This window comes from Terrapene carolina, unplaced genomic scaffold, assembly GCF_002925995.2.
Source record: "Terrapene carolina triunguis isolate 2854851 unplaced genomic scaffold, T_m_triunguis-2.0 Scaffold93, whole genome shotgun sequence".
NCBI classification, from domain to species: Eukaryota; Metazoa; Chordata; order Testudines; family Emydidae; genus Terrapene; species Terrapene triunguis.
In genome coordinates, this window is record NW_020664444.1 from 1,651,671 (window position 1) to 1,677,913 (window position 26,243).

At 51.8% G+C, this 26,243-nt stretch overlaps 1 protein-coding gene across 2 annotated transcripts; it reads right to left on the reverse strand.

Moving 5' to 3' along the window:
- Window positions 1-1,327: 1,327 nt before the first annotated feature.
- Window positions 1,328-25,163, reverse strand: GGA2 (golgi associated, gamma adaptin ear containing, ARF binding protein 2). 2 transcript variants are annotated; one of them, XM_026650701.2, is made up of 17 exons: window positions 25,105-25,163; window positions 21,983-22,067; window positions 20,933-21,008; window positions 19,994-20,092; window positions 17,717-17,840; window positions 14,850-14,953; window positions 14,170-14,250; window positions 13,450-13,587; window positions 11,945-12,026; window positions 10,271-10,387; window positions 9,860-10,024; window positions 9,555-9,610; window positions 8,715-8,872; window positions 7,237-7,406; window positions 6,230-6,399; window positions 5,216-5,326; window positions 1,328-4,481 (listed from the first exon to the last, which is right to left on the reverse strand). In XM_026650701.2, exons 1-17 carry the CDS (start codon window positions 25,142-25,144, stop codon window positions 4,371-4,373), a joined length of 1,887 nt encoding a protein of 628 aa, XP_026506486.1. In that variant the 5' UTR covers window positions 25,145-25,163; the 3' UTR covers window positions 1,328-4,370. The 2 variants fall into 2 exon arrangements, with proteins under 2 accessions (XP_026506486.1, XP_024073615.2); XM_024217847.2 differs by lacking the exon at window positions 25,105-25,163 and having other exon boundaries at window positions 22,003-22,061.
- Window positions 25,164-26,243: the final 1,080 nt, after the last annotated feature.

The window sequence follows — 26,243 nt, forward strand, 5'->3', positions numbered from 1 at the left end:
CCGGGAAACGCCAGGTGCTGGTCCCAGCCGGCCACCGTACCCAGCCGCCCCGAGGACGGCTCGGCGATCGGCCCCGCCCGGCCACCGTAGCGGCCCAGCCAAGCCGCCGGCGGAGCCACGGGCCTCGTCCTGCTCCAGGCCCTGCCCGCCCGGCTAGCGGGGTCCGCGCCCTGCTCCTGCCGAGGGGCCGGTGGCGCCTTCCTGCGAGGCTTGGCCTGGGGGGGTCGGGCCGCCCCGCCGGGCAGGGGAACCGCCGGGTGCCCCAAAGCGTCTCCGCCAGCAGGCGGCCCCCGCTGGGGTTGGCGGGCTCCAGGTTCCGCCCGGGGCTAAGGCGGGGAGCTGTCCCTAGGGGCAGGGGCAGCCAGGGCGGCTCAGCACGCTGCCCCGGCTCCGCAGCTCCCATTGGTCAGGAACCATGGCCAATGGGAGCTATAGGGGCGGAGCCAGCGGGCACGGGGGCGGGGGGGGCAGCACGCGGTGCCTCCTTCCTGGGAGTCAGGCCAGGTCAAGAGACGGGCTATGGGGAGATAGACAGCATGTGGTGCTGGAGGGGTCAGACAGGGGCTCATACGGGCTAGTGGGGGAGGACAGACTGGGGCAGGGGCTGAATGGGAGTGGAGGCATCGGGGGGAGGGAGATGCAGGGCCACATGGTGATGGGGGAGGGGTGCAGAGCTACATAGGGACAGGGAGTGGCTGGGTGGGACACAGGGGGATGGGGGAGTGGTACAGGGCCACATAGGGATGGGGGGGAGGGGGTGTCTGAGTGGGGGTGGAGGGACACAGGGGGGTGCAGTAATACATGGGACAGGGCAGATGTGCCTGACTGAATGGGAGAGGCTAGGGGTCAGCCAGGGTCTGCATGGGGAAAGTTCCCTAACAATCCCTCCCCGCCCCCCCCAAAAACCTGTTCCATACTTTTCCCACCCATACCAACAACCCTCCAGGTTCACACCCCGGGTCCTTCCCAGCAATTTACTTCCCTCTCCCTCAGCTCCTCCGTTACCCCTGACTTCCCCAAACCTTCACGCTGCTTCTGAGGGGTGCGGGAAATACAGTTCTGTAGTGCAGTTTTATTACTCAGTTCTGTATTAATATGCCTAGTAAGGAATCTATTTGTCAAAAAAACATTTCCTGACTCTCTTTTTGTTTTGTTTTGTTGTCTGTATTGTTACATACTCGCTGACAGGTATTTTGAAATAAATGACCACAAATAATTGAAACTGGTGTGATTATATTGTTATTTTGACACATAAAATATGCTGAATTTTGCAGAATTTTAAAATATTGTGCACAGAATTATTATTATTTTCAGAATATTTAATTTTTTGGCACAGGATTTCCCCAGGAGTTCACTTTGCAAGACTGGGCTTCTTCTTCCATGCCCGTTACTGCTCTTCAACAGCGACAATGAGAGCAATTGCTGAGCGCTGGCTGCCCAGCCGCACAGAGACAGGCAGGAGGCAGAGTCCTGCTCTGAATTCCAGCGGCTCAGCTTCCCCTCCCCACCATCATGGCACCAAAAGAAAAAAACTGCAACTGCAAGTCCATGCCCAGTAACTGGCCCAAGTGCCAAGTTCTGGGACCTCTCCTCCTAGCTGGGCGCCTGCCCAGAGTTATTTGCTCTGTAAAGAGCAGTAACATCTATGGCCCAGAAACAAAAGGCAAAGAGCAGCCGCAAGCATCCTGAGGCTGGGAGAGGCACAAACAGCGAGAGATTCACCCCTATGCGTACTCAGGGAAATCGGAACAGCTGACAGCGTGTTCTTTGGCCAGTGGTGGGGAGTTACCGTGGGGATGGCGTGCTCAGACCGGGCATTTGCTAAGCTGGATGATTGGAAAGTGTCACAGGCACTAGGCGCTGCTATCTAACGTGGTTAATGGGGGTGGGGTGGAAGGGTTGAGTTGTGAAGTGCTTGTGCCTTAAAGAATTTGGGGACAGAGGAAGAGTCAGGTGGAAAAACATGCTAGTAAGTTGGGGGAGGAGCATAGCTCTTCAGGCCAGAAGGAACCAGATCATACCGTCAGACCTCTTGCATAGCCCAGGCTACCAGCAGCACCCACCATCCGCAACCCAACAACCAAAGTCAGACCAAACTATGACAGCCCACAAGGGACGAGACTATGATGTGCCACAGGCAGAGAGCAGGAGGGGCCCAGGGGCCCCTGGACCCAAGGTCCCTGCAAATGGCAGGGAAGTGATTGAGATAGACCCAGATAATCCTGGCAAGTGATTCCACACCCCCAGGTCGCAGAGGAAAGCGAAACCCCCCAAGGTCACTGCCAATCTCACCAGGGGTGGAGGTAGAATTCCTTCCTGCCCCTACACATGGTGATCAGTTAGACCCTGAGCATGTGAGCAAGAACCAGCCAGCCCAGCACCTGAGAGAGAGCATGCTCAGAGCCACCTCGGAGCCCTCCCTGTCCAACCTCCCATCTCCAGCTGTGGCCATCAGAGGAAGGTGATGACAAAACCCCACAACCAACCCAAAATATATGGGGGGAGGAATCCCTTCTAGACCCAGGCAGGTGGCGGCTGAAGCCTGAAGCTGTTGGCCAGGCCAGAAGTTGGCTGCGCAGGGCCTGACCCAGTGCTCTGGGACAACCGCACCTTTCACAGGGATTTGATGGGCACTTCAGTGACAATATTAACACTGACCTCCGAAAAGGGAGGGCCTTGCAAGGTGGTGGGGCGGAGTGGCACAGAGGGGAGGAGCTTGGATATCCCAGGGATGAGCTGGGTGTGAGACCTGAGACAGACCCCAGGCTACTTTGGGGAGGAGCCAGGGTGTGATGAGGCACAGGGCCGTGAGGGAGATGGCAAGAGAGAGGACAGGAGGGATATGCTACACAGAGCCAGGGAGAGCATGTCCTCTCCTTCGAAGGCCCTTCCAGCCCCTGGGGATGGCTTAACAAGCTCCGTACCTGACAACCACTGCTCAGACACAGATCCTGTCATGAACCAGACATCTGCTGTCTGCTTCCAGCTCTCTCTCCTCCGCCCGTTCCTAGCTACAGCAGATGATCTCTGCAGCAGGAGCCTTGTCTTCTGCTCTGGCTGTGAAGTGCCATTGAACATGTTTGAATAAAATGAGGAGGCTAAAGCCCAAGTGCCCCTCGTCCCCCTCACTCAGCCATTCTCCTGAGCGGCAGAGAGACCTTGCATGCAAACTCAGGAACCACCAGCAAGCAGCACCTGTCAAAGCAAATGCTGTTTATTATGATTGTACCTGGAAATCCAGTGCTCTGTACAGTAATAAAAAGCTCAAACAGCGCCCCTGTGTGGCCAAACTCCACCGAGCTGGGGATAACTAACGCTATGGCATTTCAGTCACCAGCAGCAACAATGACAACCAGGAGTCAAAAATACTTTGATTAAAAAATGTGCAAGTTCAGCATCACATAAAACCTGACGCACAGGACGCTGGTCTGGCTGGCTGGGCACGTTCCACTAATCACAGCACAGGGGGTCCTTTCTCCTCTGCTTCCCGGCACAGAGGACAAGGGGAGAGCTGGCCTAAGCCAAGGTTTATCTAGACACGGATGTACAAAATGATTTCTCCAGACAAGCTCTCCCCGTGGAGCAGCTCAGATGCCTTAGTACTTGATCCATGTTTCCACTTGTGCAGCAGTGAAATTCTTTCTACATTTTTCCCTTTAAGTTTTGAGTGACCAGGAAGGAAACTTAAGCTTTGCATAGACACAAACCCCCATGCTGCAGGGGGCCCTGCCTGCGAGAGCTCCCTGCAGGATGCTCCCCAGCGTGGAGGCTGCCTCAGGAATCACGGTGAGGCTGAGAAGGCACCGAGGATCCCAGGGTAAGAGGCAAGGACCCAGGCCCTTGCAGTGCTGAGCCTGTGGCAATACCCAACAGGTTTGGCTTATGGATCCAGCCCTGTTTCAAGCCACAGTCGTTCCGTTCTATTCCCAGGTGCTCACACCACACCCATCACTGCGAGGTCAGAGCACTGATCCCCAGACACTGCGGACACCAGCATCAAGAGCTGCTCCGCCCTGGGAGCAAACAGGGCCTGAATCGGAGAATTGTTTTCAAAGAGGCCAGAGGGCGAAATGGCTCAACAAGCAGGAGAAAGCAGAAATGCTGGTAGAAAAGGAGCATCCAGCCACTGGAGGGATGAATGCTGCAGTAAGGCAAAGAGCAGGAGCAGCTGGTTTGCACTCCCTCCTACCAGGTACCCGCAAGGAAAACCGGAGCAGGAGTGGGAGACTGGGCCCCGGGGAGAGCAGCCAGCATGGAGCCCACCCCGGCTTTCTGGGGGCCGGGCGCCTCCCCCTGCCCCTCCCAGGTGGCTCCCCACAGGGCTGCGCTAAGGCGATGCGGCAATGTCCACGTTCCATCAAAGCAGCAGTTCAGCTCCCGCGCCACAGCTCGGCCTCCGGGAAGCCAGTCACCTCCCCCACTTCGCTGAAGGGCCGCCCGCCCTGCGTGAACATTAGCTTGTACCGCAATCGGATGGGCTCCTGGACAGGGGAGAGAGGAAAGTTACACAGGCAGGTTACGTGGTCTGCTCCCCTCCACCCCACCTCTGTAATGCCAAGGGACTGATGGGTCCTGCAAGGGGAGGGCAACACGCTGAAGCAATGGACACAGCAGTTGTAATGCTATGGGGGGGAGGGAGCTGTCCCACAGGCCACCCAAGGGAGTTCCCGGACAGCTGCGCCTGGCCACATTCCCTCTCTGGCAGCTGAGATGGCTGAGGAACCCACAGTCTACCCCATAACCATTAACCGCAGAGTCACCCACTAGGGCCTGGCCAGCATGAAGAACTCATCTAGGGTTGCCTCACGTTCCAGCAGGAAGAGCCACCAGCGTTCCCATGGCATGTCAGCACCAGGGATCCCACCAGGTGCCACCACTGCATACAGGCTGCAGCAGGGTAAGGTAGTGAAGGGGTTCAAGCTGCAGCCCGCAACAGCCTGCTTCTCCCGCCCGCACCTTGAGATCACCAAGCCCATCAGCTGGAGTCTCTCCTCTCTCACCTGGCTCATCCCCCCCACTGCCCTACAAAAAGCTCCACTGTCATTGCAGCTTCAGATATCACCGATTTCTCACAGGATTCAGCGCTCTGCGCTGCCAGGAGAGCTCCCCAATGCTGCTGCCTTGCTGGCAGAACCCAGATGGCCCTGCCTCTCCTAGCCTCAGTTCCCCATACATACGTCCAAGGTGAGCGCTTAGCAGAGTCACTGCCACGTACTTTGTGTGGGTTGGCGAGCAGCAGAACCTGGGATATCACGGCTGGAGGGAGCAAAGGGCTGAAGGCAGGAAGCTCAGAACCAGACGCTGGCTGCAACTTTACTCTCATAACCTGCCAGGAGAGAGAGAACACAAGACACATTCTAACCTCCACTGGAGATGGGCTGGGAGCTCTCAGAGCCAGTCCTGGCTATGCCAGCCACATGGCTTGTCATCCACTACAAGACTAGTGCCCCATGAGCGAAGAGTAAGTGCTGAGAGGAGCATGCAATGGATCCATACAATGCAAACCACCCTCAGTGTCCAGAGGAAGGAAAGCTGCTACTATCGCCTTCAAACCCGGGAGGCAGGGGTGTCCTGGTTCTGTGCCTGGGTGCCTGATACTGGCCCACAAGCTCAGGACAGAGGCTTGCATGTGGTCTCTGGAGGGCGTGGTCAGTGCAAGGAGCTGGCTGTACGTAGGAGCAAAAAGCTACAGGAGTCCAAGGGCCGGGACATCCCAGCGACACTGGGAGGCAGTACGATGCAGAGAGCGCCAGGGGACAAAGGTAGAGACTCCAGGGGTTTGGCACACGCATAAACCTGGTGAAACTGAGCACAGACCCAGTGTGTCAAACCCCTGGATTCTCTGTTACACGGCTCTGTTCACACAGGTGTCTAACATGCCTGGGCTTTCCCCAAGGCCCAGTACAGCGAGGGGGGCATGCAGAGGCTCTAAGCCAATGCATGCCCCTTCAGTAGGATTTTAATTAAAGGCTTTTAATTGAGCACAGGTACAAAGACAGGATGTGGGCTTCCTCACGAGGTTATTATCCTCAGTGCTAAGTAATGCACCCAGGCCAGGTCTCCTGCAAAGCAGGGGGCAGGATGCATATTAAGCATCTAATGAATACATTACCAGAAACTAGCAACTTGGCTACTTTGTTATTTCAAGTGCTCGAGGAAACCCCTAAGCCAGAAACGACAATGCTTTTATTCAGGATAATTTTCACAGGTCCCGCTCTCACGTTCTCACCTTTGGGACCGCGGCCTGGAACACAATGTCCTTCATTGGCTGAGTGGATGTGCTGAGCATGGAGAGCACCATCACCAGTACATCTGGTCGCCCGGGGGCTAGGTCTCTGGAGAAATGGATCATGACCTTGAAACCATCTTGATCATACACTGTAACTGGAGGGATACTGCCTGTCAAAGACAAAACAGAGAGGATGCAAAGGCCACCTGGGAGCGGGAACCGCCCCTTCCTTCTGAGAGAGAACAGGAGAGAGACAGAATGAGGAACAAAGAAAAGGAAACGTTCTCACAAACCGTCATCTTCCTCAGTAACATCACAGGTCAGTGCAAAGCCCAAAGGTGTCTGTGTGCACCTGTCCTGCTGCTCCTTTGTGACAGAGCACAGGGAACCTGAGCCTGCCTAAAGTCCGGGCTGGGAGAGTAGCAGCTCCGATTTTACCATCCAGCTGGGACTTCACTGTCCAGGCCCTCCAAAGTCTGCTGAAGTCCTTCACGTAAAAGAGGGAAGGCAGGCAAGGAGGTAATGAAGCCTTTGAGTCTACCTTTATAGCTCAAGGAGCAGTAACAGCCTGGGCCTTTAACATGACATTGACATGCTTCAGCCGTACCTTGCTTTGCTGGGCCCAGGATCACAGGGAAAAGAGCAGAGCTCTGCTTATGGAAGAGAGAGAACCTGCCAATGCACCAGTTAAGGCAAACTCTGGCATAGCCGGTGCCCAGGCCCGGCAGAGAGCTGCTCAGAGCTATGCAGAGGATGATGCCACCTGTAGGTTTCAAAGCCCACTGTACAGTTCACGTATGTGTATCGTGAGAACAGGAGGCAACCTGGCCATGGGTAGGGAGGGCTAAGTACATCTCCAGGGCCGGGCTCAGACACGATAAGTACTAGGCAGAGTCGTCCTAAAATCTGTCCAGCTGCCCTTCCCCACCCCATGAGCAATCCCAGCCTTCAATGCCATAAAGAAGCTGCGGTGAGCAGAGCTGGGACACAGAGATCAGTGCACTTACTCGGTGTAATTGAAATGAGTGGGACAAAAAGGTTTGCCAAAGCAGCATCATTGGAGGCTGGCTGCGAAGGAGCAGCAGGTTTCAGCTCATAGGCTGGGTCAGAGAACAAAGCGTCTGCAGCTAAGCTGCTCGGAAGGCCTGCCGCGGACAATTGCACTGGTGGTAAGTTCCTGGAAGGAAAAACATTCAGATAACGGACATTAACTGAAGAGATCATGTCTGGGATCTCATCCTGTCCTCTCCAGCATCTGCCCTGCCCTCAGAATCATCCACAAAGAACCTACTGTCCGAAGACTTACGGGAGTTGTTGTCAAGTTTGGAGGCAGGCAGGCAGCACTATGTTACACTGAAGATGCTGCTGCTTCAGTGTTCGTTAGGCTGAACTGTTGTCTCTGTGGCAGGGAGTAGATTTAGTTACAGGGTGTTGGCAGTGGCTCTCCCTGACTGCTGCAGCCAGGCTCCACTACAAACCCTGTTTTCAGTCTCCCTGGAATGCTGGAGCAAGATTAAAGTACGCTCCCGCTCCCCCACAAAGTAAGGAGTTGAGGCAGGAATCACTGTGTGAAATCCCCTGGCCAGCGGTCAGGCTAGATCATTACAATGGGCCTTTTGGGCCTTAAAATTGATGGAAGAATAATTTAGCCCGACAAGTGTGACATTTTCTCCAATGGCCTTGAAGAACATGTTGGCAAAACTTGAAGAAAGCTGCTTCAAGTGTTATCGAGTTACAGTGCTAGAAAAAGACCCAATTTTAAATTGTGTGCGCGTGCGTGTGTGTGTGTGTGTGTGTGTGACTGACGGACCACTGGTCCATCTAGCCCAGTATCCTGTCTTCCAACAGCAGCCAATGCCCAATGCTTCAAAGGAAATGAACCGACCATCCCTGACCATCTTGGCTACTTGCCATTGAGGGACCTGTCTTCTATGAACTTATCTAGTTCTTTTTTGAACTCGGTTATACTTTTGGCCTTCACAACATCCCCTGGCAAGGAGTTCCACAGGTTGACTGTGCCTTGTGTGAAGAAATACTTCTTTTGTTTGTTCTAAACCTGATGCCTGTTCATTTCATTTGTTGACCCCTGGTTCTTGTGTTATATGAAGGGGTAAATGACACTTCCTTATTCACTTTCTCCACATCAATCATGATTTTACAGACCTCGATCATATCTCCCCTTAGTCGTCTCTTTTCCAAGCTGAAAAGTCCCCGTCTTTTTAATTGCTTGCTACTAACCCTGGGGATTGTCCATCAAGTTAGAACTCCTTGAAAACGTGGCGCTGGCTATACCTGAAGACCCGAGCTTGCCATTCAGCAAAGCTAGAAATGACTGTTATATCCAATGATAATTTACAGTGAGCCGCCAAGCAGCTTGCCCTCTACGGGCAGGTTGCAGTTTAACAGATGATGAGGGGTTTCCCGTACTTCAGTGCCAGAACAGAGGACTCCCATTTTCCAACCCAGTGCTGTACAGTCTGCTTACGTTGGAAATGGCCTGGTCACAGGAGGCGGAGACAGCTGCCCTGCCAAATCTTGAAGCGCATTCCTCTCTGGCGAGCCGCCCTGCCAGCTGTCCCCCAGCACCATGGTTTGATGGGTATCGGCATTTCCGGTTTGATTATATCCATTGTGCCCAGCACCCTGCCAAATAAAGAGGTCCTGATTCACTGAGCAGCCACAGAACACCAGCAGAAGCCACACACGTCCTGCTGAAACAACCTCTTTTTAAACACAGGCTGAAGCGGGACGATTATAGGCAATGTAGTGGCAAGTCCCACCCCAACAACACTGCCACTCTCAGACTAGGGCTGGGACACAAATGCCTCCCCAGCCTGCCATCCTGGTGGCTCTGCATCCGCAGATACCTACAAACCCCAGGAGTGTCCCTTGACCTCCTGTGTTACAAGGCACAGGGAGCACATGGCTCCTGTTTCTGTAGCAGAAGGCTGTGCCTTTATACCTAAGCTGAAGGAGAATCTCCCTTAGCTGTCTACAGTATTGCGGCTCGGAGCATCTTCTAATCTCTCCCTCGCAGGAAGATCAGAGCACTTGTAGATCTGATTCTGTCCAGTAGGGGTCAGTGGTGCTCGTACCAAATCAACTCTCCCAGTGGCTGGACTTCCACGAATATTGATCAGCACATTATTGCCAACCTCTCATTGGGGGAATGGGGGGCAGCCATTATTGCTTGTAATTCTATGCCCCCAAAAGTGTGGGTGTGGCGGAGAAATGGAACCTGCAGCTAATGCATCTTGGGGCAGGCTAGGTCAGCAGAAAACTGTCGATTGTACATGGAGGACTACGCTACCAGGGGACCACTCACCTGTACGGAGCTGAAATCAGGTGACGGTCTCTGTCCAACAGGGGAATCATTGAGACCTACGGTAGGTAACCAAAGCACAGACCAATCAGAGCAGGTAGGGCACTCCCATTTGCCAAGTACCTACGAGGTCTAATAGCAGAACTGGACTGTGCTTGGACTCCCTGAAAACTCCCAGCATTTGCCCTGGCTCAGAGGGCTCTGGGTGGGTCGTGACAAACATTAAAAAGAAAGCTACCGAATCTGCAATATACACCATATTCCCTAAGAATCAAGGACAACCCCAACCCTGCACCCCGAGGACGGACCTAATGACATTAGCTCCTCGTCGAGCAGGTAGGCGGAGGTGCTGCTGTGCTGAGCCGCGGCTGTCGTGTTCACGCCCTGCTCCGTGAGAGACTTGAACATGGAACCCAGCTCGGAGAAGTCGATCAGTGTGTAGCTCTTCGTACTGCCCAGCGGGGACTGAGGTGCTTTGGGAATGAGAGAGAGCGTTAAAGAGCTGCCATCCCTGGGGCTACGCCCCGGCCACTCTGACCCAGGCACTAGCTCAGTGGTGTTCCAACTTTTTGGTTTAGTGACCCCTTTCACACAGCAAGCCTCTGAGTGTGATTCCGCCCTTATAAATTAAAAACAGCCAAGCCCCATTCAGACACCGTAAACCAGCCAGGAAGCAGGTTCCTTTGCAGCTGTGGGGGACCCTGTGGGATCCTTTCTACCTGAGGCATGAGTAGAGCTGGTCTCCGAACTCCTCCTGCCCTGGTCATGGCCCACTACAACCTGCCTGTACAAGCCGAGCGCCTGGGTGAGTTTGTCATTGGCCTGGAGAATCTCCGCTGTGGAAAGAGGAAGAGAAACGAATTATTAATACTCTAACAGGAGGGTAATGGAGTGCCACATTCCGCGTTGGTCACGACAGAGCCAGAGTCTGTGTCTGGGAACCTGCCATACACCGGGAAAAGCCCAGCTGGCCACTCGGCTTTTGTTGCAGGGGTTGAGGTTAGGTCCATTTAATACCAGCTTCTTTCTCAGACTGACCTACGTGTATCTAGCTGAGATGCTGTGATGTCACACACATGCCCTGTGAGCCCTGCCTAGAGGCTGCAGCCTGGAGCTGGGATTCTCAGCTTTGCCACTGGTTAAAACTAACAGAAGGAAGTATTTTTTCACACAACACACAGTCAACCTGTGGAACTCCTTGCCACAGGATGTTGTGAAGGCCAAGACCTTAACAGGGTTCAAAAAAGAATTAGCTAAGTTCATGGAGGATAGGTCCATCAATGGCTTTTAGCCAGGATGGGCAGGGATGGTGTCCCTGGCCTCTGTATGCCAGAAGCTGGGAATGGGCGACAGGGGGACATGTTCCCTTAAATTGCCACTTTCTTTGTTACTATCTGGTTTGCTTAGATCTGAGCCTGACTGAAGTGCTGGGGACACAGGCAGCGGCGTATTATCACCTAGGCCAACAAGGCCTAGGCCTAGGGAGGCAAATTTGCAGGGGCGGCAAATTTGAGCACCCACGGAGAAGCTCCCCTCCCCGCTCCCCCTACTCCAGCTCGCCTCCGCCTCCTCGTCCTGTTTCTCTCCCCTCCCTCCCAGCGCTTGCACCGTGAAACAGCTGTTTCGCGGGGCAGGGAGGGAGGGGGGAGGAGGGGGAACATGGCACGCTGGGGGAAGAGGCGGGGCCGGGGCGGGGATTTGGGGAAGGGATCCAATAGGGGCAGGGAGGGGGCGGAGTTGGGGCAGGGACTTTGGGGAAGGGGTTGGAATGGGGGCGGGGAAAGGGTGGAGTTGGGACGGAGCGGCAATTATTTCAGGGCCTAGGGCGGCAAAAGCATTAATCCACCACTGGACACAGGGATACAGTGCCTGCGTCTGAGACATGGGGGCAGGGAGTCAAGATATCCTTAGGTGGGAAGGTAGAGTCCTGATGGATGGAGCCAAGGGCCTACTCGCCTCCTGACTCCAGAGGGCGCTATCACCACAACCCAAAACGAAGGTGAGAGACATTAAATGGAACCCCCGAGATGGAGATGGCTCTTGGTTAAGATCCTGTCCTCAAAAGCACAGGGAGTTTGGGGATCTTGATCTATTTGCTGGGGGGGATAGTTTACACTTCAGCAAAATCGCAGCCTTTGATATGTTTGCTCCCGTGCTCAGGGGGCTGAACAGCAGGGGCTGGTGCGGCAGGTGAGGAAGGAGGTGCATTTCCAAAGCTGGGGGGCTCTGAAGTGGAACAGCAGGGATGCTGCTGGTTAGGAATGGGTAGGCCAGGTCAGTAACGTCAGCAGAGTCACACAGACCCTGCTTGCACGAATACCCAGAGCTCAGACAGTAGGATGGGGAGCAAAGGAGGCGAGGAAAGAACAGCAGCAGCACATCTTGTTACATACCCAAAGCCTCATCATCGTCAGTAGTCTCGCTGGCAAGGCGGAAGAGCAGTGGCCTGAGCTTCTCACAGCGTTCAAACAGGCTCTGGAGAAGAGAACAAGAGTCAGGCTATTTACTTGTCAGATCACAGGTCCTCAGAACCCCGGCCCAGTCTCTGGGGCCACAGAGGAAAGGAAGTTAGCTATACAGGCAGCCCTGGTAAAATGCAACCACGCTTTCTGCTCAGTTCCAGGCGGTGGCTTTGTCGACGCCAGAGAAGATAGTTCAGCTTGTTACTGCCCCATTCAAATGTGCAATAAGTCAGGCTACGATTTAGCCATGGGTATGTTTAGTAAAAGTCATGGACAGGTCACGGGCAGTAACCAAAAATTCATGGCCTGTGACCGGTCTGTGACTTTTACTAAAAATACCCCTAGCTAAATCTTAGGTGCTGGGGCAGGGGGGTCACTCCTGCGGACGCTGCTGCTGCTGCTGGGGAGGACGGGACGGCCTGGGGCTCCGCTGCTGCTGCTGGGGGGGAACGGGGGGCTTCACCGCTGCTGCTCCGGGACCAGCTGCCTGGGGCCGCCCAAGCAGTGACTGGTGCGGCTGGCCCCGGGACTGCCCCAGTTGCTCGGGCGGTCCTGGGGTCAGCTGTACCAGCCACTGCAGAAGTCCCGGAAAGTCATGAAATCCATGACTTCCATGAAAGACTTGCAGCCTTTGCAATAAGTCCAAGGTGCAGAGACTGATGTAGGAAATTTCCCATCCAACCTCCCAACTAGCCTCACCCCTTTTACACATGCAGATGGGTCTTGCAGGACAGATTTCACTGTGCAACATTGTCCAACTTAAAAGAAATGGAACCCAGGAGTTTGTGGATTTATCTTAGAATTCAACGTATAGTAAAAGCATCATGGCCACTAAAACTGGCACTCACCAAAGGAAGCAAATGTGCAATTTGTAACTCTCCTCCCAACAGCAGCACCATGCCCAGCATTTCCACTCTGAGGACAGCCTCTCACTGCAGTCAGAAAGTGACCCACCACCCACCAGCCCAACACAACATCTCACTGGGTTGCTCTCAGCCAAGGGAAGAGATCTTTCCACTTACCATAAATTCAACCCCCCAAAGCGTTTTGCTTTTGGAATATGTTTGTGGTGCTGGTGGATACTTGGGGGCCGGGCAGCTTCTCTACCAGTCCCATGAGCTGGCTCAGATGTTTCCTTAACTTAGAACGATTTACACTCAGAAGTGAAATCGATGTGGCCAATGGGCTGAGAGAGCATCTCCAGCTTTCAGCACATCCAGTCAGGTCTTGCGGTATCTGGCTAACCACACCTGGCCTGGAGGGAATTCCCTGGGATTTACCGCACCCCGAGGGAGGGGGATCTACCCCCTGCCAGTCACAACACTCACATGTACAGATTAACAGACAGCTCTGCCCCCAGTTTTCACATCCCGTCGCTGCTAGACACCACCAGTGATACCGAATCAATGAGCCTCCAGGCAGGAGGAGTCATTCACCTGCAGAATCTCTAGGTCAGATTTGGATAACTCCTGCCTCTTGTAGCTGGTCAGCATTTCACCCAGTAGCTTCACGCTGCTGTGAACCTCATCAATTGCATTCAGTCTTTTGGACACTTTGGCAGATTTTTCTTGTTCCTTTGAGACAAAATAAAACACAGGGCAAAGGGGATGAAATCCCTGGTTTAGCCAATGACCTCATCACACATTACGCAGATAGCTTGGACTTCCTCAATATCCCATTGCCTGGCCAGTAATTTCTACCGGTATTCCATAAAAAAGAGAACCGTGCTAGAAAGGACACACAACACACCTCAGTGCTAGACGCTGTGGGTGAAATTCACCCCGTCAGAGTGCAGCACCTGAAGTGCCAAGGGTTGAGCCAGACGCCCCAGAACGCATGGGCCTTGTTCTGGTCCTTTACACAGGGCGAATTTCACCCCAGCTGCACCAGCTTGTGCTGCGCAGTCTTCAAACTCTCCTCTCGGTTATAGCTAAACAAGTTGTTCTCTGACCAGGCAAACCCGTGAGCTGCCAACGGGAAGTGGCGCCAAGCTCTGCCTCATTGTGAGCCGCGGCAGACATTACGCACACAGTGCTTCAGGGGGTTACCGTAAAACCAGACTGTGAAACTGCCTCCCCTCCCCTCCCGCCTCTCCCCACACCTGCCAGCAGCAGCTGCTTTGACACAGGGAGCTGTGAGCCTCTCATGGTGCCTACCTCTTTAATCATGCTCTTGATCAGCCTGTTGGCTGCCTGCAGGTCCTCAGGGTGGTTGCTCTTTAGAAGTCTTGCTAAGAGCTGTTGAGTGGAGACCATTAGAAGACAGACAGCGTGAGCAACAGCCCCAGGCACCAGAATGCAGCCACACACCAAATAAATGCAGATGTGTCCAGGGCCCTACTGCCATAGCTGGGCTATAGCCCTACAGACATGTGGACTCAAGTCTCACAATTTGGGCAGGGTCACACTGCTGCCTCACAGGCTGCCAGCCTCACTGAGCTTGAATTGCTGCCTGCCCATGTCAGCAAGAGGACAGAAGGAAACTATAGTCAACAGGGCGTAAGGAAAACAGGTGACAAATACAAGCCAGAGGTTTAGAAAAATGAATACTGGTTCTGACACAGACTCTCTCTGGGGCATAGGGCAAGTTACATAATCCTCGGTGCCTCTGTTTCCCCGTCTCCAAACAGAGATAATGATACTCACCTGTCTGACTAGAGGGTGATAGGGTTACTTATTAGATAGCACATTTCATGCTGCACAAAGGCTAAGTATTAGCATTATTCTAAGGAGATCTTCTCCCTGGAACTGTAAAGGCCCAAAATACGACCACACGCACTCTCCTGACAATAGAACCTAGCCAGAGGAGGACACAGATTTGAAAACATGAGATTTACCTTGGATTTCTCTTCATCAACATCAAAAATAGAATTCTTAGGTCTCGGAGAAGGAGGTGGTAAAATTTTGTCTTCTAGGAGTTTGGGGTCTTGTTTTATGACTCCTGAAATGAATAGAGAGAGAGAGAGAGATTCTACCAGCCCCCATGCAGCGTTGCACAGTGTTCAGCTGGGTACCGGACCCTGCTGACCTCTACCACGTCTGCTGGCAACTGAGTGCCCCAACACGATTTTAAGGAATGAGGGGAAGAAGCAACCAGTGGGCTTAGCATGTACCCCAAAAGCAGGTACATGCTAGAAATACACGACTCACCTGGCTGTCTGAGATCAAGGGAAAGGGTGGGGGAGGCTTTCAGGACAGGAAGATGGGGGAATGAGGAATAAAAGCTTGGTGGTTTCCCTAGAGGGGAATCTGTGGCACCATCTCCCAGAAAGGGCTCTGTTCTCCATTAGTTCAGAATTAGGCAGGTCAGAAATCCTTTCTGAGCCTGCTTAGCCCTGCAGGGTCATCTGCCAGAGCCCAGAGCCAAAACACAGGCAGCTCACTAACATGAACACACAGCAGAGGCAGCCTCAGAGTTTCTGTGAAATTCTCTTTCACTCCCTCCTAGACACATGCGTGACAGGCTGATGTCGTCAGACGTCACCGGTGTGGTGCTCCACTCTGTTCAATGTTGATAACAGTCGGCTGTGTGCGCGTGTTCCCTCTGTGTGCTGCCCCGGCTCTGCAGATCGCTGGCACAGCAGACCCCGAGAGAACCCCCAATGACCACAGACTCCGATAAGGTACCAAGACACCTGGCCAGGTTTATTGTCAAACGAAGCACAGTAATAGTTCCCTGCAGACTCTACAGGACATACTACGAATATGTGCCCCCAACAATGGACCGGCTCAGTCAGTGGCGGGACTCTCCACTGCCCCCTAGGCCAGACAAAGACACCGCCCCAGGGGTGCATTCTTATACACAGGTGCAAACAAGTTACACATCACTCCTGACATACAGAGGTACAACCCCTCTACGTGTTAGGGTGCCGCCTCTCACTTGGTACATGTTGGTTGGAACAAAACAACTCTATCCATCATATTACCCTCCTGCCCCTGTCTTTAGGATGGGTCAGCCTGCTCCTTGTTATCTATGTGGAATGTGCTAGTACCGGAATGTTCTGGTACCATCCTGGCACATGTTTATATTACTAGTGCTTAGTACCTTTTAGGTATGTGTATATTTGCAACATCAGCCTTCTTCTTGCCAGCTTCTGCGAGCAGGGCCTGCCTCTGGCTCACAGCTTAACTTTGCTTTATGTTAGCAAAGTCTTGACCATTACTTTAGTTCAGGCTTTAGGTCTCATACTGGGCCTCTGATACAAGGGCTTATGTTTTAGGGCCTCATCTTACCCAGCTGAATCCACTGCTGCATGCAGGAGACATTGCAGCCAGTCACACACAAGGCTGCTGACTGGTTTTGTGAAGATCGGTGCTATCCAGCCAGCTGACTGATTTACTGTCCACCTGACCTCTGCAGGCCATCTAATCTGATACCTCCAGGTCCTGCCTAGTGCAGGCTTCCCAACAAATCTAAACCCTCCCCAACAAACGCTAGCCCTGGCCTCTGAAAAAATACTCTTACAAGTCGGGATTTGACAAAGGGTCCACGCAAGTTTGGTCTAACCACCCCGTCTGGGCAGCTGCCAGATCCATCAGTGCCAGCCCTGCACTGAGACAGACAATCCCAAGCTTCCGGCTGCTCACACTCCCATCCGAAAGAGGCTTTGGTTGCCACTGGCAGATCTGGGTTATTCTTCTTCTCAGGGCTGGGTGCAGTTCCTCTGGTCTCCCCACTGCAGCTCTGTGGACAGACACCTTGTCTGCCCTCTGCTTCCCACCCATCCAATAAGGCAGCACTTTCTTTACCCCTACCTAGTCTTGCAGCACGTTCTATACTAACCTACTTCTCTCTAGCCCTACCAAATAGCTAACAGTTGTGGGTTCTCCGATTCTAGCCACCCCAATCCCTGGGCACTTCCACACCCTCCTCATCTCATTAATACACAAGCTTTCCTCTGACAGCGTTGTAGTTCACTGAAAGAGAGCAAGGGTATCTAGCACGTGACACCACCACACAAACGGCTTCACAACAGGACAGCCTTTTAATGTGCCTGTCAAGTGTACAAAAGATGTTTGTTGCCAGAGCACAGGGCCAACCGGTAGCCAACTATGTACAACTAAAGCAGAAGCTTCTTGTAGCAGGAGTCAGGGCCAGATTTACAGACCTGTGTAGGCACAATGGTCTTTAGGAAGCTATTTATTTAGAATGCTATTCAGATACAGAGGAAGGATGGGCATGGATATGGCACTAGCCTAATATTTGGGAGACAAGAACGTCACTTAGATGTCCTGCTCTGCCACAGACTTCCTGTGTGCCCTTGGGCAAGTCATTTAGCTGCTCTGTGCCTCAGTTTCCCATCTGTACAGTGGGCATAACAGCCCTGCACTGCCTCCCAGGGGTATTGTGAAGATAAATACATGAAAAGACTTTGAGGTGCTTTAAGATCGACTGATGAAAAGTCGCTATGTAAGAGCTAGGGATTTATTAATTATTATTATTATTATAAGTTTGCAGGTAGGCACCTAATAGGATTTAACTTCCTGAGGTGCTTTTATTGATCCCACTAGTTGTTTATTGGCAGCTTTAAGTGCCTAAATCTCTTTGTAAATCTGTCCCTTAAACCTTCATCTTGTACAAATAATCATTTATGGAAAAGTCAAATCACATGGGATGAGCTTTGAAACAATTACTCAGCTATTCATGGTTTGAATCCACATGACTTTGATGTGACAAAAGGAAACTGAAATAACAGAACTAAACCTTGTTTCTTCAGCATCTGATAAGCGTCCCGGATTTTAACTTCCTGAGGAAACCACACCGTCCAACTGAACATTATTTCTATAACTCTCGATTTGACCTTTTCTGTAGACCAGGTTCCAAGGTACTGAAAACAAAAAAGTAAGTGATTACAACCAGCAAGTTACTGTCAGACAGGAGTCAGGGATTCTGCCCAGAATGTTCATGCTGAAAGACTGGGGTGAAAATGGGTTCTCAATGCATTATTCAGAGTGCTGTCAACTGTACACATTACAGAAGATACAATTCCACATACAATTACAGTGCTATATATGTAAGTGCTGTATTATTAAATGTGTAGAATTTTATATAAATCATCTATCACTACAAAAATGATGGCACATTCAGTGCTGCTGTGGTCAGGTTTTACCAAATCCAGGATCAATATAAAGTATTCTTTTTCATTTGTTTTTAATTACACTGAAAATAGTTTCCTGCTTGGATTTAAACATCCCCCTTCAGCATTACAACCTGGCCAGAGCCAGAGCAAAACAAACTGAAAACTGACCATGAACAAAAGTGAAACTGCACAGTATGTTTTCAGTGCCCAAGTTTTATCTTTCTAGACACTTGTAGGTCCCGATCACCATAGTATCCGAACACCTTGTTGAATAAAATGTAAAACCAACCAGGATGAATGGTGAAAGGTAAATGTGAGTTTTAAAATTCTTTTAGTTTTAATAATCTCAGACATTACTATGAATCCAGAGACAGATACCTGGTGTTTAAAATATGAGGCTTGATTCTTCAAAGTTTTTAAACGAGGTTTTTAAGGTCAGGCTTGACAAAGCCCTGGCTGGGATGATTTAGCTGGGGATTGGTCCTGTTTTGAGCAGGGGGTTGGACTAGATGACCTCCTGAGGTCCCGTCCAACCCTGAGATTCTATGATTCATGACTTTACCCCAGCTCTGAACTGGTGGAGCACCACTAAAACTAGGTTTTCCTAAATCCAAACTCAACAGAAGCATTTGCTTTAACCTATTTGGTTTTTAACTACAATGAAAACAGCTTCATTAGATTTAAACATTCCCATGAAACCAATGGAGGTCGTCCTCTGCCACAGAGTTGGGGTAATGCAGAGCAAACCAAGCCCATGATATTTAACCTGACAGTGTCCCTGTAATTATTAAACAAATTACCAAACTGAGAAAAAGGTCCCAGTTTTCCTAGTTGACCCAAAGAACTGAGGTGATGATCATGCACAGTAAGTGATGTAAATGACTCTCCATTTCCCACTATTACAGGAGGCGTCAGTGCACTGGAGAGCTTATTCTTTCTGCACATTGAGCTTCTTTAGCATTCCAAACTAAAATTCCTATTCCTAGCAGTTACTTTTCCCAGGAGACGTGGAGGCGACATCCAGGAAGCTGAGTGGGAGCAGGGTGTAGCGCACACCCCAGAAAGAGAGCTGAGCAGCAGAGACAGCACCCTGCAGAACTCAAATTAAGTCCCCCCAATCTCTCACTTGAAGCAAGTCAGGGCAGAGTCTCCAGGTGCCTACTGGCAGTTCACAGTTCCCTATCTGGGCTTTCGGGATGTTCCCAGGGAGAGGGACCCATGGGGCTCTCATGGGCTTGTGCTGTGTGTAGGCACTGAAGACAAAAGCCTAAGAAGAACAGTTCCAAAGGCTGGAATTTGAAGAGAGAGCAGGAAGGCGGGGGAAGGGCCTATGATACAAGGCCAAAACGTGGCCCGTGAGCCACTCCTCCCACTGCCACCCATATGGAGTCCCCCCTCTTACTGTGCGGGGCGAAGGGTCCAACCCTGCGAAGCGCAAGCTGGGGAATGACAAGAGCAGATTGGCTCTTCTAGGGTCACTGACACATTGCAGTGGAGTTCAGAGCAGTAAAAAGAAGGAAAGGTCCCCCAGAAAGAGACAACCAGGATTAAAACCTACTGTATTTACCAACAGTTACTACCACGCGACCTGGGCCCTGGCACACCAAGCACCTTCCTCACACTGGCCTTCTCATGGCGCCCGCCAAGTTGTTCAATGCTTTTAGATTTCACCCCAACTCTGTACCCATCTCCCCTCCCCCTTTGAATTCGAAAGAGATGTTTCAATTATTATCCTTGTTGCTGGGAAATTCATAGCCTGTCCCCTGCCATTCATTGTCCCAGGGAAGCACAGCAAAACAATCACACTCAGTTCCTATGTGGAATTGGTATGAAGTTCACATTTTCTCATCTGAGATTAAAAGTGCACTTTGCCTGCTAGATCGGGGTGGCTGGGCACATACCTTCGGGGACAGCACTTTTATCAGTTCATTCAGAAATCTGAATTTTGCCACTTCGTAGTGAAACTTTTCACCACAGTTATTCACACATGTCTCCAGCACCTGGGAGGAGGAGGGGAAAGCATGAGACATAAAACAAACTTACCAGGCAATTTTAAAACCTCTTCCATCGAGACAAAGATCTAAGAACCTGTTAGCAGCACAGACACAGATAAAGCATAGTACCCTAGGTGAAACTGCTAATTAGGCAACACGAGTCATTTTTACCCAAATCCATCATTCATTTTCACCCGTTTAAAATGAACGAGCAAGAGCAAACTGGCAGCGCTTCAAAGGTATAAATACAGACATTGACAATGGCTAAGACATTTCCTGTCATAATCACCACACACAACATTCAGGCTGTAAGCTTCAGGGACTGAGTGGCAAAGGGAGCTGACGGGTGATGGCTTCTAACTTCCAGGAGCCAGCCTCCATATCTGCGCTTGGCCACCAGTAGGAAAGGAGGGCGGAGCCTCAGTCTAGTCCCTATCCGACATTTGTTCACATGAGAAAAGCAAAAGACATTCTGGCAGAACCAGAAATCTCCGCTCAAGAGGTGCCTAGGACTGGAATAGCTAGGGGTGCTGTAAATCAGGAAAGAGGGGTGGGAGGAGCTGGGACAGATTAGATAGTAATTTGGGAAATTATATTTGATATGAAGGGGATTATCGAGGCATATGGAATCACTGGGATGATGGGAATCTTACGGCTGTGAATGCACAAGGAATCCTGGTAACCATGATGAGTGACAGGAACAGGGTTACAAATCTGAACGCAGTGAAGGGTTAAAAGGGAGAGACACTAATTTTTTTTTAAAAGAGACAGATACAAAAATCTATCACAAGAAAACCATTTCCAGCTTCTCCCAGCCCATGTCTGTGTGCTGATGGAAGCACTCACTGTTAAGGCATGAAGAGCTTCCATCTCCTGAGGCGACTGTATCTTATGTGCTAGCAGCCTGGGTGCAATGGACGGGCTAGGGAGAAGAAGCAGCAAGTCAGATCAGGCAGGAAGTCTGAAGAAAAGCAAACACTGCTACTTTTCCTGCAACCACGTTCACAGATACACCACATCACAGCAACCCTCCCGCCCGGCACAATGCTGGGGTTATACACACAAGAAGTAAGGAAGAGATTAATGCAGGCAAGGAAGCCAGACGTGTCCTGCAAGTGCTGATTACAGCTGCTCTAAGAGCTGTCCCCTAGAATGGAAAAGCGGGGAGTGAGAGGGCAGTGTACTCTTTGCAGAAGCATCACATTAACTGGGTCACTCAGCATTTAGCAGAAGTGCTCCACTTTGCTGTTCATCACGGCTGGCCCTTTGTCTCAAAGTCTTCCACAGCAGGAATGTTCATTAGGCAACAAGTGCAAGTTCTATAGACAGAAATTATGTGCATCTGCTCAACAGAAATGCTACCTCGGGGACCTTTATCAGCCCTTTCACTTCATCAGTGTGTATGCTTTGCTGCATACATCAGAGACAATCCCATGAGCTGCAGGGGTGGGGAAAGCCCTGGTGGAGACCTCACCTCCCAGAGACCAGCAGCTAAAGCCACATCAATAGCTACAGATGCTCAGGTCTTCTCTGCAACACAGCCCAGAAGAAATCAGCATCCCACTCATAGCACAGGAATTCTGAACACCAAAGGGTGGGATCTGACCACCTCTGAGACTGTGAGGGGGAGAAGGTGCAGTCTCATGCTAAATGAAAAGTCCTTTCCTCTAGATCTGCCATGTTACCACAATGTCGCAATAATCTGGCCACTCTTTATCTACCCACTTCTTACACAGGCATCTCCAGGAGTCACAGTAATTAGCCACTCCCTGCCATTCTTCCTAAGGTCTTACAAAACGGCAATTTATAGATTATCCTCCCCCTCTGAGGTCAGAAAAGCTCAGAGCCAGATGCACAGTGCAGAGAGAATGCAAAGAGACCTTCTGTCTAGCTTACCCTTCCGGGTCTGCATTCACCTGGTCACAGAACCGCTGGATACATTCCCAGTTTTCTTCAGGGATGCTTGGGTCTGTGGCTTTATCTTACAGGGAAGAGACGAAAAGATCATCTCAGTGTGAGATGTATACAAGTGACTAACTGATGAGAGAGTTCAAAATACATTCTTCCCCATTACAATTCCTCCAGGCTCCATACTCACTCCCACTGCGCTGTCACCTGCTGCTCCAGGACTGTTATCAAACAGGCAGAGCTGCTGGTTAATACAGGGCCAGACTCAGTGTTACGAGTACAGCATCACTGAGACTAACACATAGAAGTACAATCATTAACTATAGGCAGGTGTTAAAGTAGTGATGTTACCTTTGGCAGGAAGTAGTGGGGGCTATTAAACTCCCAGAGGTGTTGGACAGGCTTCTGCCCCCTACCTAGGGCCCATCTATGGACAGTTACATTACATACAGCTATGTGCCCTTAGGGCAGTCTAGGCACCTTCCAAGCTCATTCAGACTGTTCTCCTTTCTCTCTTTGCCTGATTTCCCCCTGGTGTGAGTGGGTGCTACCCCACAGATGTCAACCGGGTAGCACCTACTTACACCAGTGATCAATTTGGTCCCCATTGTTTAGGGGAATGTGACAACAGCTGGATTCCAGCTTTCCCACAATTTCTGGGAGATGAAGTTTTGCTTTAATTAAACTTCCAAAATTCAGTGCAACAGATGTGAACCAAAGACAGGATAGATCCCTAGGCTGAGGAACATTCTCTGGCTAATCATGATGCCATCCTCTGCATTTGTCCCAGAAAAGCCAGACTGTACACTCAGCTCGATGGCCCTTCTCTGTCTGTAATGCAGCAACTTTTGAAAACCACATCTGATGACTTAAAACATTTCAGAGAATACTCAAGTATCAATGGGCAAAACCCTATAAAATTCTGGTGAAAATCTGAAAACCAGAAAAGCCTGATTTCCATTCATCAAACTGTTTTGATTTCCTCCGGATCCAGGCGTGAAGCAGTGACTTCAGGGTTAGGTTTAGGGCTAGGGTACCAGCCTCCTCTGCCTGCAGCAAAACACAGGTATTCCATGAGCCTGATTCTAGTGGACAGTAGGCTGCTGAAAGCCTCTTGCATCCCTCCACCAGGTGGGCCCTTTGCCCCCACTCCAGTCAGACCACCCCATGGGGCCAAGCCAGGCATACAACTCAGCCTACATAAACTTGGTTTGAGCATTGGCCTGCTAAACCCAGGGTTGTGAGTTCAATCCTTGAGGGGGCCACTCAGGGATCTGGAGCAAAATCAGTACTTGGTCCTGCTAGTGAAGGCAGAGGGCTGGACTCAAAGACCTTTCAGGGTCCCTTCCAGTTCTAGGAGATAGGTATATCTCCATATATAAACAACCAAGTGTGAGACCTTTTCATTTGTTACGTCTCCTCACAATTGTTTCCAGTGCAGACTGCTCACAGCTACACTTTGCAGGGCTCATGGGTGACTCAGGTTTACAATAACTGTGGGATTGACTCAGGTTTCTAGGGGATGTGTGTGAAAACGAAATGGCTTAAGATGACCAAGCAAACACGTTGCCCCTTCATTACAGCAGCAGTCCCAGGGAGCCAGGTATTTGCAGAGTGGTGTTGCTAAATGCCTTAGCACAAGGCTGCATTTTACAACCTGAAACTTAGTAAGTGAGACAGGCAATATATGCAGAATAACACAGCCTTTGGGTAACACCACTGTGACTACACTTTGATTAGTAGTTGCTTGAACAAACTTACACCCACAGGTCTCGCTCTAGCAGTGGTTTAAAATGCTGGCCTTTCACCTCCAAGGTCTGTGCTAGGTGTTACAGGAAAACTTAGACAGCTTTGAAAACTAGCCCCACAAACAACTAATGGAATTTTAAAATCAAATATTCAGCTGTAGCTGCTGTTTGACTGTCTGCTGTGACGTGGGCTGTGCGACAGTTTGCACCTCATTCTAAGCTATCCAAAAGCCCCAAATTGATACATCGTTAGCTTACTATTTCTCCCTGGGTCCTAGGATTTAATTCCTGGCCCTAGGTAGGTTGGTTAGGTCAGGTCTGAGAAGCCTTTTCCCATTACTGAGCTGTTCCCTGGTCACCCTGAACCGAAAACACAAGATGAGGTGCTACTTCCTCGTTCTGCTCTGGGCAGCCTGCTCAGATGGTCTCTGCCTGAGCAGTTACTTGTTGTTTGGAAATGGTGACCCTTCCAGGGAGTGCTGCACTCGGCGCCTAGCTGAGGGCTAGTCTACACTACCATCGGTGTAGCGTGTGGCGAAGATGCTCTACGCTGACGGGAGAGCGCTCTCGCCATCGGCATAATTACTCCACCTCCATGAGAGGCGGAAGCTATGTCAGCGGAGAGCATCTCCTGGCAACATAGCGCTGGTGTGGACAGTACTTAGGTCGCTGTAACTTGCGTTGGCCGGGGGGGGGGGGGTCTTTTTCACACCCCTGCGCGACGTAAGTTACATTGACGTAAGCGGTAATGTAGACAAGCGCTGAGACTGTGCCTGCTCTCCCAGACTGACACATAAGAGAGAACACTGCTATTTGTCTCCTGCTATGGAGATGAGCAAAGGGGGAGCTAAGTAGGCAAACTTCATCCCACCATAACTCGAGTGAAACCAAAGGGGTTTACCCAGGAGTGACTGGCTGTCAGGGTCTGCTCCTCAAGAGGAGGCTCTGCCCAGCGCCTTCTTGGTGAGACGTACTTGGAGCTCTGCCCGCTGCAGGGCAGCGACTGTCAGCCCCCTTTGCCAAGCCCATTTTGCCAAGGCCTCCCTGCCTCTTGCTCCTGGCCTGCAGCAAGGGATGTAGGGGGCAATGGAAAACCAGGCAGGCAGCCAATTCTGTAGGGAACCTGCAACCACCTGGGGCACCCAGTCCGTCAGTCCGACCCACCCACTCCCCGGGGCACCCAGTCCGTCAGTCCGACCCACCCACTCCCCTGGGGCACCCAGTCCGTCAGTCCGACCCACCCACTCCCCGGGGCACCCAGTCCGTCAGTCCGACCCACCCACTCCCCTGGGGCACCCAGTCCGTCTGTCCAACCCGCCCCCTCCCCGGGCACAGCCCAGCCCGGCCCGGCCCGCTACTCACGGAGCCATTGCTCCAGCGCCCCCAGGCCCGCCTCAGCCATGGCGACTCGCCCGGCCCCGGCCCCGCCGCTGACGCAGCCGCGGCGCAGGGAGGCGGCGCCTGACGGGCCAGGCCGGGCCCCGCCGGGCCCCCTGCTCCGCCCAGAGCCGCGGCGACCCGCTCCCGAGCGTCCGGCCCCGCATGGGGGGTTACAGGGTCCCCGCCCCCACGTGCAGCCGCCTCTGGGGCGGGGCACAAGCCCGTTTACACAGCGGGTAAAACACCCCCCTGGGGCCAGGCCAGGGGCTGTCAGAGGTCCCAGGGCAGAGGCCGGGACCGGCAGCTGCCATGTGGAGTCCACAGGAGCCCAGCACCGCCGCGGGCAAGAGCCAGCGCCTTGTACAACAGGCAAGAGACCCCGTCGCCCGTCAGCTCTGGCGCACAGGTGCCCTCTGTTAAATTCAGGCCCCCACTGCAGGGCTTTGCCTCGGTCCACCTGCCCTCCCCTGGCCAGCTCAGGTAGGGTGACCAGACCGCAAATGTGAAAAATCGGGACGGGGCTGGGGGGTTATAGGAGCCTAGATAAGAAAAAGACCCAAAAATCGGGACTGTCCTTATAAAATCGGGACATCTGGTCACCCTAGGCCAGTATATGCTGGGAGCTGCACTCTCCCCAGGCTCCAGCCACACGGGAGCTAAGGTCTGCACTTCCCTCACCCCACCATTACAGCAGGGAGGGCACACGGAAATTTGCAACCCCCCCCCCAATCTAATGATTCGCATACCACAAGTAAAACATGTGTCTATGACAGCACACACGGCACACCTTCCCCAGCAGAGAGCCCCACGCTTTGAAGGTGGAACATTCCCAACCACCTCGACTTCATGAGCCTCCTTTCCTGACGGACTAAAAGTGCATTTCTCCCACGGCTTAACAGGGAACATACAGCTCAGATCTGAGCATAGTTTTGGAACATGTTTGAGTGGCCATCAGTGCTCTAAGGAGCAAGTGTTAAATCTGTGGGATACACCCAACCTAGTTCCAGACTTTGCACGTTACTATATTCAATTTGTCGCACTTATGCTTGTGTTGACTTCAGAACAAAATAGGGCCCATCATTATTTATCCACAAGTAAACTCACATATGTTTAAAATGCAA

Bases quoted from the DNA above. Each gene is read 5' to 3' on its own strand.
- GGA2 (XM_026650701.2), bottom strand. From the start codon at position 25,144: ATGGCTGAGGCGGGCCTGGGGGCGCTGGAGCAATGGCTCC. The intron at 21,009-21,982 runs GTAAGCTAGACA...TCTTCTCCCTAG, and splicing joins GTGAATGCAGACCCGGAAGG to CCCGTCCATTGCACCCAGGC. The intron at 12,027-13,449 runs GTGAATGACTCC...TCTCTTCTCCAG, and splicing joins CTGACCTAGAGATTCTGCAG to AGCCTGTTTGAACGCTGTGA.